The 12985-nt window shown below is 47.0% G+C and overlaps 1 protein-coding gene across 1 annotated transcript; it reads left to right on the forward strand.

Moving 5' to 3' along the window:
- The first annotated feature begins 6145 nt into the window (after positions 1-6145).
- LOC126492121 (cytochrome P450 2D20-like) lies at positions 6146-10555 on the forward strand. Its single transcript, XM_050128274.1, has 9 exons — positions 6146-6427; positions 7163-7334; positions 7600-7752; positions 7832-7992; positions 8766-8942; positions 9118-9259; positions 9457-9644; positions 10058-10199; positions 10300-10555. Exons 1-9 carry the CDS (start codon positions 6239-6241, stop codon positions 10476-10478), a joined length of 1503 nt encoding a protein of 500 aa, XP_049984231.1. The 5' UTR covers positions 6146-6238; the 3' UTR covers positions 10479-10555.
- Positions 10556-12985: the final 2430 nt, after the last annotated feature.

A 12985-nucleotide genomic window follows, 5' to 3' on the forward strand; every position in this document is an offset into this window, starting at 1 on the left:
GAGAAGGAAGCAGCAGCAGCTAAAGGGACAGCAGAGCTCAGGAGTTGATCACACGACCAGCTGTCTGTCAGGTGTGTCGGGGGTGGTGGACTCCCAGCCACCAATGTGACTCAAATTGAGGACATTGCTCACAGGGAAGATCACCAAGTCTCATTGCAAAGGGATTTGGGGGTCCCATAGACATAAGGATGGTTGGGGGTATACTCAACATGGCATTGCTGATCTTAGTCTTCACACAATCCAAGTCTGACTCAGGCAATCCGAGGCCTCTTTCCTAAACCTCATTGCTGATGCAAATGGTGCCCCAGCTATGCGGAGACACGGCTATCAACATGTCCCAGGTCTCCGACATTGCCTCCCCACAGGCTCATGGGTCTCAAGCACTTTTCCTGGAATGTGCAGGACAAAACTGCCCGAGCTGAGGTCACTCTACTGCCCTGGCCACACTCCAATGCACGCAAATCCAAGTGTTTTTCTGAGCATCTTTCTGGTTTTATGTCAGTTAGACATCACTATATTTATCAGCCTTACCATTTTATTTCTCATAGAGCTGGGAATTTATCCCAAGGACTTATGCATGTTCTGCCAGCATGCTCCAGTGCTCCACGCCTCACAGTGTATGAGTGTGGGTTCATATGTTCATTATGTAGGCATGTGTTTATGTTGTAGGTACATTTGTGTATAGGCTTGTGTGTGGTGTGTAAGCATATGTGTGAGGGGGTGTAGGTTCGTGTGTGCTGGCATATGAGATGGTTGTGTATGCATGTATATGTGCATGTGTCTATGTGTGTATGTATCTCTGTGTATGTTTCTATGTGTGTGGGCCTGTGTCAATGAATGCATATATATATACATATATGTGTGTGTGCATGTATCTGTGTGCATGTAGCTCTGTTCGTGCATGGGTGTGCAGGTGTGTGTGTGTATGTATTTGTGTAAACATATATATCTATGGGACCATGTATCTGTCGGCATCTGTCTTTCTGTGTGTGAGCATATATCTGTGTGTGCACAATGTACCTCTGGGTGTGGATCTGTGTGTGTGAATGCATGTGTCACTGTGTGTACACATGTGTCTGTGTGTGCTCTGTGTATGTCTCTGCATTTGTATGCATGTTAGTATATGTAAATGTGTCTGTGTGAGTATGTGCATATGTGTATGTGCATGTATATCTGTGATTATGTGTCTTTGTGCATTGTGTGTCCATGTGTGTACACATTGTGTGTGCATGTGTGCACAGTGGTGGATGTGTGCATATCTGTCTGTGTATAATTCTCTATATGTGTACATATCTGTAGTGGACTGCATGTGCTTTTGTATTGATGCTACTCCCTGTGCATCTGTGTGTGAACCCTACAGGTCAATGTCAAGTGTCTTCCAATGTCCTCTTCTACCTTATTTTTCTAATGATATTTTTATTTTATGTGCATTGGGTTTTGCCTGTATGTCCTTTATGTGAGAGTATCATATTTTGGGCCTTACACAGTTGTGAGCTGCCAGGCGGGTGATGGAAATTGAACCTGTTTCTTTGGAAGAACAGTTAGTATTCGCATATGCTGAGCCATCTCTCCAGCCCCCACATTATTATTACTACTATTATTATAACTATTACTACTACTATTACTGTTATTATTATGAGAACTTGGAGTTCATCCATTCAGCTAGAGTAGCTGGCCAGTGATTTCCCAGGATGGACCAGTTCCTGCCACCTAGCTGAGGATACAGTCCTGCATCACCAAGCCCAGGTCTGCAAAGGTACGAGGATCTGAACTCAGATCTTTCTGCCTCCACAGCAAACTCTTTAACCTCGGAACCATCTCCCAAGCTGCCTCCCGCCAGGTCTCATGCATGTGGTCTCAGAAGCAGAAAACATGAAGCACATGGTGTTTCTCTTTCATTTAACTTAGGCTGGTCCATCCTTGGAGTTTTTCTTTTCTTCGTTTCTCTGTGTTTTGGATCCACTATACTGATTTCCAGAAGTGCTCTACCACCTGACATTCCCATGAAGAGAACGAGGAGAGCCCAGTCCCTGCAGCCCAAGCCTACCTGTAACCTCCAGATGTTCCAGCATTTCTAGCTTCTGAAATGCCTCTGGTAGGAGAAGGACACAGGCCTGTGGGCTGAACCATCTCTCAGTAGACTAGAAAAGAACAGCCAATGTAGCAGTGGCAGAAAGGAAGAACCTACACGGTTGAAAGATCCCTCTCCCCTGCTCTTGCCTGGCCACATCCTGTCACCTTGCTTATCCCTGTATGCTAAGGGAAGTCATCCTGTGCCTGGCCCAGTGGAGCTGAAATCCTAACGAGTAGAGATGCTATCTTTGACCCCCTGGCCTCAAACATGTGATAAACAAATGCTTTACCATTGAGCTACATCCATGACTCAGCAGTAACTTGGATTTCTGTTTGTTTTGTTTCACTGTTTTTTTTTTCCTTTCTATTTTTATTTTTAAAAGAAATTGGTTTATTTGGTTTGGTTTGGTTGTTGCTTGTTTTTGTTTTCTATTCTTTAAACTGTTTTAAGACAATGTTTTATGTTGGTCAATCTTTCCTTGCCCATCTCCTCTCAAAACCTCCTGTCCTCTGCATCACCCAAAAGTTCCTTGATTTTAACATCAGTGTTAACTGTCATAAATCCCCCTCTACTTACCATCTCTGAAAACAAACTAGAGTCCTGTAGGAGGAGAAAGCATCAGTTGTTAAAATGAGCCCATCAGACTGCCTGTGAGCAAGTCTACAGTGCACGTTCTTGATTGACCAGTGATGTGGGAGGGCCCAGGTCACCGTGGTGATGCCAGCCCTGGGCACGTGGTCCTGAGTGGTACAAAAAATGACAATGAGAAGCCAGGAAGCAGCACTCACTCCTCCATGGTCCCTGCATCAGTTCCTGCCTCTGGGTTCCTGTCCTGACTTCTCTAGGCTCCACTCAGTTTCCATAACCTCTATGGTCTCAGTCTGGCCAAACTATAGTTCTCTTGTATCTTTTATAACACTACCCACAAATATTTTCTTTAGTGTTAAATGTGCTGCAGGTTCTACAGAATCCTCCACAGTAGCAGCTCTCACTGGTTTACTATATGTCTGTCCTAATGTGAGCCTTGTTTGGTCCAGCACACATCCCCACATGTCCATCAGCCTTGTGTGGTCCATCACACATCCCTACAAGTCTGTTAGCCTTGTGTGGTACAGCACATCACTTACCTATTTCTTCAACACAATAGGAAATCACAATATCAAAGCCCCAGGAACACTGTGTTTAGGAATCTCTCACTAACGCTCCATCTGTTCAGTGTCCCCAATGTCTCAAAATATTCTTCTCGGCTAACATGAGTACTTTTAAAGCAAAGACCATGAATGCACAGCTGCCTCATTGCTGTGGATACTTGGGTTCAAGGCCTCCATTCTTAGAACTGACTCTTTGTTCTTCCAAGCCATTTCCCTCTGGGACCTAACTGATAATCTTCTGCTGTACTTTGATTCCCTATTCCTTTCAGTTTTGTCTTTTATCAGCTTTCTCATGTTTACTTTCTCATTTAAATCAAAATATGTATAAATTCTACAATTCTTTACATACAAACTGTATGCTATTGACAGCATTGGTTCTATGGTTTGAAATTCCATAGGTAACATCCTATCATAATTGCCCAAGCTTCCACTGTGGCCTCAAACCATGAAGGGTGAAGTAACTATCCTTAAACAAAGGCTTCACCAGCCCCAGACAACCCCAGGCCTTCTTTTGCCCAAATCAGCTTTCCCAAGCATCACAGTGACCTCAGTGAGTCACATCACTCTTCCCAAGCTGACTGGCTTTGCGCTTCCCACCATGCCTAGGGAAAGAAAGCACAGAGCTAGGAATGTCTCTAGGACTCACTGTTGGTCTTCACTCCAGTGATGCCAGGCAGTTGAAGCCAGCAAAGAGAAGGGGCACACAAGACAGTCCAGGACAGACATGTCCAGGTTCTATTTGTCCTCCTCCAGTGGAGTCCAAGGGACAATGATTAATCATCTGTTGACAGGTATATATAGAATTGCAAATTTGGGAACACCCCTGAACCCTGATGACCAAGAACTCCATTTCAGTTTACTGTTGTAGACATGGCACACCTGTGCAGCTGACATGAATACCAAGACCCCAGTCCCCATGGAAGGCACACTGATCTTACAGGACACAAGTGCTCACGTGGCTGAGGGGCCATGGACTGAGGAGGAAGGGAAGCAAACAGTGCTAGCAGGCAGATGTTACCAGAGCATCCAGGTCATCTCCCACGAGCTGGTGACACACAGGAACCTGTACAGCATACAGTGTGTGACACCCCTCACCTGCTTGGTGTACTTACCTCTCAGGGCCTCACTCAGCCTGAAGTAGGAAGATCAGACCCAGTCAGCAGCATGGCTTCTCTTTCACGTCATCATACGTGACACACAGAAGAGAGGTGGAGACCTGAGGAGAGGCAGAAGGTGTGACAGCTAGCATCCAGGCCTGGCCACGAGGTCTCAGAAGTTATACTGGGAGGGTCCTGGAGCAAACCAGGAGGAAACCATCAGCCTGAACCTGTGAGTGACCAGAGCACAGTTATCTCTGTCCATCCCCTCCTGACTGTGACCCAGGCTGCTGTCCTGACTCCATTCACAGGTCTGTTCAGGCCAAGTTGGAGCTGGACAAAGACACTTGTCTGTGCTCCAACCTAGAGCGCTATCCTCTTGATCAATAAATAAATAGGTAAATTTAAAAAATGTATAATGGTAGACAATATTACCATCCAGAAATTTAATAACATTTTGTTTCTACTATGGATAGTTATGACAAACAATGCTGCTATGAACATAGTTGAGTACATGTCCTTGTGGTACTATTGAGTATCCTCTGGGTTTATACCCAGAAGTAGTATTGCTGGGTCTTAAGGAAGGTTGTTTCCTAATTTTCTGAGAAGTCACCATACTGATATCAAAAAGGGCTGTACCCGTTGGCACTCCCACCAGCAATGGAAGAGTGTTACCTTTACCCCACATCCTCTCCAGCATAAGTTGTCATCAGTGTTTTTGATCTTTGCCATTCTTACAGGTGTAAGATGGAATCTCAGAGTTGTTTAGATTTGCATTTCTCTGATGGCTAAGGATGCTGTCATTTCCTTAAGTGTCATTCAGAGAGTTCTCTGTTTAGGTCTGTACTCCATTTTTTAATTGAATTATATATTCTTTGAATAACCAATTTCTTGAGTTCTTTGTATATTCTGGAGATCAGACCACTATCTGGTGTTGGATTGAGGAAGCTCTTTTCCCATTCTGTCGGCTGTCGTTTTGTCTTGTTGACTTTGTCCTTTGCTTTACAGAAGCTTCTCAGTTTCAGTAGGTCCCATTTATTAAGTTTCTCTCAGTGTCTGTGCTGCTAGAGTTATATTTAGGAAGTGGTCCTCTGTGCCACTGTGTTCAAGTGTACTTCCCACTTTCTCTTCTGTGAGGTTCAGTGTGTTTGCTTTTATACTGAGTTTTTTGATCCATTTGGACTAGAATTCTGTGCATTTCAATAGATATGAATCTCTCTTCATCCTTATACATATTGATACCCAGCTATGCCAGCACCATTTGTTGAATATGCTTTCTTTTTTCCACTTGATATATTTTGCTTCTTTGTCAAAAATCAGGTGTTTGTGTGTGTGTAGGTTGATATCCGTGTCTTCTTTCTGTTTTTACACCAATACCAGGCTGTTTTCAGTATTGTAGCTCTGTAGTAGAGTTTGAAGCCAGGGTTAGTGATGCAGAGGTCATCAAGTGTTCAATGGAGCATCAAACATGTCCTGATTCATTCTGAGACAATGGCCTCAGGTCTCCAGAGCTCTTCCAGTGGGGCACATCGCTGACTGACTTTGCTATACCTTGTGATGCTGCCCCTTGAGGAGGGTCCACTGGTGCTCTGCCCACTGTGCTCACAGTGCCAAACCCTACATAACCACTGTGGTCAGTTCCCTGAGGAGAAGCTGAAGCTAGTCCCATAAGAAGTACCCATCAAGAGAAGAGATGACATTGACCTCTTAGCTTACTTGCTCTGGACTTTCCTGACCTCTTGTTATACAACCTGACTGAACAGTAAACACAGATACTTGGCTCAAGGCAGAGAACAAAGTGCAGCCTTCTCCCCTTCATAAGGGACCAGGTGCCCAGTCTGTCCTCAGACTGCCTTACCTGATCCTAGGTGTCTGGAGCAGGGATTCCCCAACCAGCCTGGGAAGCAGGGGCAGCCATGGCACTGCTGACTGGAGATGGCCTGTGGTTTGTGGCCCTATTAACGGCCATCTTCCTGCTCCTGGTGGACCTGATGCACCGATTCAAGTTCTGGACTGCCCGCTACCCTCCAGGTCCTGTGCCCCTACCTGGGCTGGGCAACCTCCTGCAGGTGGACTTTGAGAACATGTCGTACAGTGTGTACAAGGTGAGGGAGATGGTGGTGGAGGGCAGTAGAGGTCATGGTGCCCCCAGCAGTACGTGGTGGTGCTGAAGCCTCTGGATAGACAGAAAGATGACCACCAAAAGGACGAATGCTTAGTGGTTGCCTTGTGGCAGTTGCTTCTGGTTCTAAGGATACTGTGGACTTTCTAAGAGCAGAGACATATATGGAAAAGGCTATAGAGGCAGGCATGGAGTGTGGTTGAGCAGGACAGAGATCAGGGACATCCTAGTTCCCTTGTGATACCATCAGTGGCTTAGGTTTCATGGCAGAGGGGAGGATAAGAACTCATTGTAGCGTGTCAGTGAGGATGGGCTGCGTCTGCTATAATCTCTTGCTGCTGTACGGTCTCAGGCCTTGTTGCCAATCTCAGGACCCTGATTCCCTCATGTATGGTGGGGTATGAAGGAGCACAGATCATTTTCTCACAAGATGACAACTTAATCATCGTATCTGCTGTGAGAACTTTGCTGGATTGAGAAAATAGGATCATGCAGGCATAAGGTGTCATACCTCAGACTAGAGATGTGGTCGGTGGTAGAGCATTTGCCCAGCACAGGGCAGGACCAAGGTTCACAATGCATACCACACAATGTGCTTATGTGCAAATGCACACGTGACACACACACAACACACAGACACACATGTTCTTTGTTGAGGTTATATTGTCCAGGTTACTAGGGATCTCCATTTTCTAAGCATTCTGTCCCTCTACTTCAGCTTCGTCAACGCTATGGTGACGTGTTCAGCCTGCAGATGGCCTGGAAGCCCGTGGTTGTGGTCAATGGACTGAAGGCGGTGCGGGAAGCGCTGGTGATCTGTGGAGAGGACACTGCTGACCGCCCTCCCATGCCTGTCTATAATGCTATGGGCTTTGGGCCCAAAGCAAAAGGCAAAGAGCTCTAGTGGGGACAGGGCAGAGAGAATAGGGCTTGAGGAGCAGTGACCAGAAGATGGACAGGGCCTAATGGAGGGGAAGTGCTCAGATAGTGGAAGGGAAATCACTGCATGGAAGGTGGAGCCTCCAAAGCTGCACGTGCTGATTGTGATAGCAAAGTGCTGGGGCGCTGATGGCTCAGACTGACCACAGGGAAAGGTTGGGAGCAGAGCAGACAGCACAGCCACGTATCCTTGGTTACACACAGATGTCCCTGCAGGTGTGGTGTTAGCTCCTTATGGGCACGAATGGCGAGAACAGCGGCGATTTGCTTTGTCTACCATGCGAGACTTTGGCCTGGGCAAGAAATCCCTGGAGCAGTGGGTGACAGAGGAGGCTGGACACCTCTGTGATGCCTTCACCAAGGAGGCAGGTGGGTGATGGGAATATGGTAGCCATATGAGCAGGCACTTATGACCAATATCATGACTTGTTTGCATATCTGCTCCTAGGACAACCATTTAATCCCATCACCCTCCTGAGTAAAGGTGTATGCAATGTGATTTCATCCCTCATTTATGCCCAGCGCTTTGAGTATGAAGACCCTTTCTTCAGCAGGCTGCAGAAAACGTTAAAGGAAAGTTTGGGAGAGGACACTGGCTTCATTGCAGAGGTATGAGACTCAGGACAGTGTACATTTATGCTGTAAATCCTATCAGAATAAATATTCATTCAGGGGCAATAGGTCGACAGCTTTGTAGGATAGTCAAATGCAGGAAGAAAGACTTTGACCTTGGCAAATCTCATATAACAGGAGGGGAGGAAGGGAGGAAGGTCAGGAACTCTAGAAAGGGATCAAGGCCCCTGCCCCCTGTCTACATGGAAACCACATAAGACTGTTAGATTTGTAGAGTAAAGTAGGCATTTTGTTCACCTTGGGCTCAAGACAACCTACAGAAAGAACCTGAGGACGAAGCAGGTGATGTCTTGGGACAAATGGATCCTGAGTTCTTTATGGAAGAGGCTGGGAACTAAAAAAAAAAAAAAAAAAGAGGAAGAAAGAAAAATAGAAAAAAGAAAAAAAAGGAAGGAAGGAAGGAAAAAAGGAGGAAAAGAGAAAAGGAAAGAAAAAGGAAAAAAGAGGCCTGGAACTAGTCTGGTCCAGGCGAACACTGAGCAGAGTAGCATCCAGGGTCAAGGAAGATGGCCTGTGGGTAAAGGAACTTACCAAGGAAGCCTGGAGTTCTGAGCTGGATCCCTGGAACTCACATGGGAGATAGATCCTACTCTACCAGTTGTTCTCTGACCTCCAAACAGGAGTCTTTGTGCACATGTACATGCGAGAGTATACATGCAGGCACACACACACACACACACACACACACACACACACAATTATTATTCTTAATTAGGAATAAAAACAAGTAGGCCTGCTTTTCTCTACAGGTGCTGAACGCAGTTCCGGTGCTCCTTCGTATCCCGGGGCTACCTGGCAAAGCCTTCCCCAAGCTGACCGAGTTCATGGACTCAATGGATAAGATGTTGATGGAGCACAAGGGAACCTGGGACCCGGCCCAGCCACCCCGAGACCTGACAGATGCCTTCCTGGCTGAGATGGAGAAGGTGAGGATAGCAGTAAAGATGGGGACAGGGCTGAAGTGTTCTGTGACTTGTGATGCCAGGGAAGTGGGGTTTGTATGTCATCCATGAACCCAACACCTGTGGTCTTGAACACAATGGTGGATCATGTTGGGGTTTACTGCCTTTGTTCCTGAGCCTACCTTCTCTGTCTGCCCAGGCAAAGGGGGATCCTGAGAGCAGTTTCAACGATGGGAACCTGCGCGTCATGGTGGCTGACCTGTTCTTTGCTGGAATGGTGACCACCTCAACCACACTGTCCTGGGCCCTGCTGCTCATGATCCTACACCCGGATGTGCAGAGTGAGCCTGGCTGGGGCTAGGAGGGAGCGTGAGGGAAGAAAGATAGAAGTATTTGAGAAGATGGGGGCTCCACTATCACCTTGACCCAGACTCCCACAATTCTGATGGGAATCTTAAGTCACCTACTCACCCAGCGGTAGAAGGTCAAGGAAGAACAACTAAGGAACTGCTTCGCTGAGGGGAGGCTGTTCCTCCAGGCCGCGTCCAACAGGAGATCGATGAAGTCATAGGGCAGGCACGGTGTCCAGAGATGGCAGACCAGGCCCACATGCCCTACACCAATGCTGTCGTTCATGAGGTGCAGAGATTTGCAGACATCGTTCCAACCAATGTACCACATATGACATCCCGTGACATTGAAGTACAGGGCTTCCTCATCCCCAAGGTAGGCATAGTCACCTTTGTCCCAGGGTCACCACTAGACAAAAAAAAAAAAAAAAAAAAAAAAAAAAAAAAAAAAAAAAAAGGCTATAAAGTCCAAGACCACAACATCCTGGATTTCCACATAGTGAAGGGACCAGCCTGGGTGTGAGTACACTGCAGCCATTGCCCAGGACTCCCCAGGGAAGAGGATGGCTAGTGGAATAAGCCACAGGATTGCAGGGAGCACTGCACACAGGGGCAGCTTCTGATTTGGGTACTTAGGGTGGCTTTGTTATATGGCCTTGAATGGTACCAGAAAATGATTCAGAAATGAAAGAACCCTCTGTATATAGGGAGAGGTTGTGCATGTGACCATGTAACCAGGGTATTGGCAGACCCATCACAATCCATGTTCCACCATGTGCCTCCTGCCAGGGGACGACCCTCCTGACCAACCTGTCCTCAGTGCTGAAGGATGAGACTGTCTGGGAGAAGCCCCTCCGCTTTCATCCTGAACACTTCCTGGATGCCCAGGGCCACTTTGTGAAGCATGAGGCCTTCATGCCATTCTCAGCAGGTCCTGTGGGGTACCTGTCTCCATGTCTCTTCCCAGGGTTCCTTGGAGGGTGGAGCATCTATCAGGCCCCAGACTGACTGAGACCCTGTTCTATTTACAGGCCGCCGAGTTTGCCTGGGGGAGCCCCTGGCCCGCATGGAGCTCTTCCTCTTCTTCACCTGCCTCCTGCAGCGCTTTAGCTTCTCGGTGCCCAGTGGACAGCCCCGACCCAGCGACTATGGCATCTTCTCATTGCCAGTTATCCCAATCCCCTATGAGCTCTGTGCAGTTGTGCGCTAGCAAGGACAGCAGCTCCATCCTTCTCCCCGGTTTGTGCTGATTGATGTCCAATAAACCTGATCGGTGGTTGCCACTCAGATTTCTGGTCCAACTCCATCCTTGTCTCCACTTTGTCCCAAGACAACAGTCTACAATCAGTCTTTCCCCTTGGCCCAGACCTCCCCTAAGAACAACTTTAATGTTGTGAGAAAAGTGTTTACTGAGGCAAGAGCTGAGGCACAGGCCTACAGTATAGCACAAGGGAGGCAGAGGCAAGAAGATTGCGTGTTCAAGACCAGCCTGAATTATAGAGCCTGAAATATCTAATGTGATCCTTTCTCAAAAAAAAAAAAAAAAAAAAAAAAAAAGATGGCAGGTGGAGTAGATCAAGAGGTGATGAAGAGGTAGAAGAGGGGAAAATGGGAGAATGGGGGGGGGAGTTCTGAACAAAGTAGGAAGTTTGTTGTGCTGGTGTTCAATGATCACAGGTAAGACCCACCTATGGCTCCTAGGTTGGTGACAAGCCACAGATAGAAGTCAATACTCTATGTTTCTAGTGAGGAAATGTGAATGGCTTGTGCTGGAAATCCAAACAATTCTTGTATTGATGACAGATGTTGTATAGGTCCCTGAGATCCTGAAGTGCCACAAATGGTTAAGAGGTCTCTCATTGGTAGACCTTACCGCCCAGGCTTGCTGTGGTGAAGGGATGCAGGAGAACATCTGCTGTAGCAAAAGGTGACAGAATCCAGGAGGATGGACAGGATCCTGCTGTGCTGTCTGGGACCATCTCACAGACTGAGGAAAGTGCTCCCGGCAAGCATGTAGGACAGATATAATGTGTTATACTCATTATGAAAGTTCAAAAATCTTGGAAATTTGGGAGTTTCTGGGACCAGGGAGAACATGGAGGCATATTGTACCTCTCAAGGCTCATCTTCGTCTCCATATAATCTGAGAGCAGACAGAAGTATCCCAAAGACCCTGAAATCTATAGCATGCCCTTAGACACAACAGAGTGCAGACTGATTTTGATTTTGCTTTTGTGGGAAAAAAATGTCCTCCCACTGACTCTCTGTCATGGAATGTTAGGAAAGCCCACACAGCCCATCAGTAGCCAGACATTGAATTTTTGTAATGTTCAGGACCAAACACTCACCAAGCTGGGGTAACTTTACTTGGCAGACCTCCTCCTTGTTGCCTACAGGAATAGCCACATTGTTTGCCAGCTTCTCTTCTTCCCTTTTTTCACCCTTTATTTTTTTAATTATTTATTTATTTATTTATTTATTAAAGATTTCTGTCTCTTCCCCACCGCTGCCTCCCATTTCCCTCCCCCTACCCCAATCAAGTCCCCCTCCCTCATCAGCCCAAAGAGCAATCAGGGTTCCCTGCCCTGTGGGAAGTCAAAGGACCACCCACCTCCATCCAGGTCTAGTAAGGTGAGCATCCAAACTGCCTAGGCTCCCACAAAGCCAATACATGCAGTAGGATCAAAAACCCATTACCATTGTTCTTGAGTTCTCAGTAATCCTCATTGTCCGCTATGTTCAGTGAGACCGGTTTTAACCCAGGCTTTTTCAGACCCAGGCCAGCTGGCCTTGGTGAGTTCCCGATAGAACATCCCCATTGTCTCAGTGTGTGGGTGCACCCCTCGCAGTCCTGAGTTCCTTGCTTGTGCTCTCACCCTTTATTTTTATTGTTTATTAAATTCATGAGTACTTGCTTGCATGTGTACTGCGTCTGAGGAGGACAGGAGTGCACACGGGATCTCCAGGGACATGAGTCACAATTAGTTGTCAACCTCCTGCAGGTCCTGGGAATCAAGCCTGGATCCTCAGGAAGTCAGCATGCTTTGCTGTCAGGACATGTGGACTTCCTCTTTCCCCTTTTAGTGGATCTAGAAGTTCTTACTCTAGTCTGAGGCGATGTCCTATATTTCCTTAAGCTCTGCATGTGTGGTGTGTCAGATAAGTGACTTTTTTACGTCCCTGGGAGCAGGGGTTCACTGGACATTTGTGCTCCAAGCTCACAGTCCTCAGCCTAACATAACCAGCTTGCACAGCTGCCATGGAGTCTGCCCACACCTCCTGATGCCCTCCAGATAGTAAGCACCTGGGGAGGGAAGAAGAGGTGGGAAACTGAGGCAAACCTTCCTAGAGTGCTCTGACTCCTCTTGTCACTCAGACTGAAAACAGGCTCTCAACTCAAACCATAAGACAAAGGACAGCCTTGCTACCTTTACTGGGGACCAGAAGTCAGTTTCTCTTTTCTGACCTTATGTGGTTGTAGTGATTAATTTAATATGTCTGCAGAAAGACCTAGGAGTTGTGATGTGCCCATGAGGTAGCCGACTGGAGATGAACTGTGGCCTGTGGTCATATTCATGGTCATCTTCTTTTAATGGTGGACCTGATTCAATGGTGCAATTTCTGGAATTTCAGCTCCCACCAGACCCTGTGCCACAACTGGGCAGGGACATGCAGTATGTCTTACACACACACACACACACACACACACACACGTCA

This window comes from Alexandromys fortis, unplaced genomic scaffold, assembly GCF_014885135.2.
Source record: "Alexandromys fortis isolate MF-2015 unplaced genomic scaffold, M_Fortis_MF-2015_v1.1 scaffold_28, whole genome shotgun sequence".
Taxonomy (NCBI): domain Eukaryota; kingdom Metazoa; phylum Chordata; class Mammalia; order Rodentia; family Cricetidae; genus Alexandromys; species Alexandromys fortis.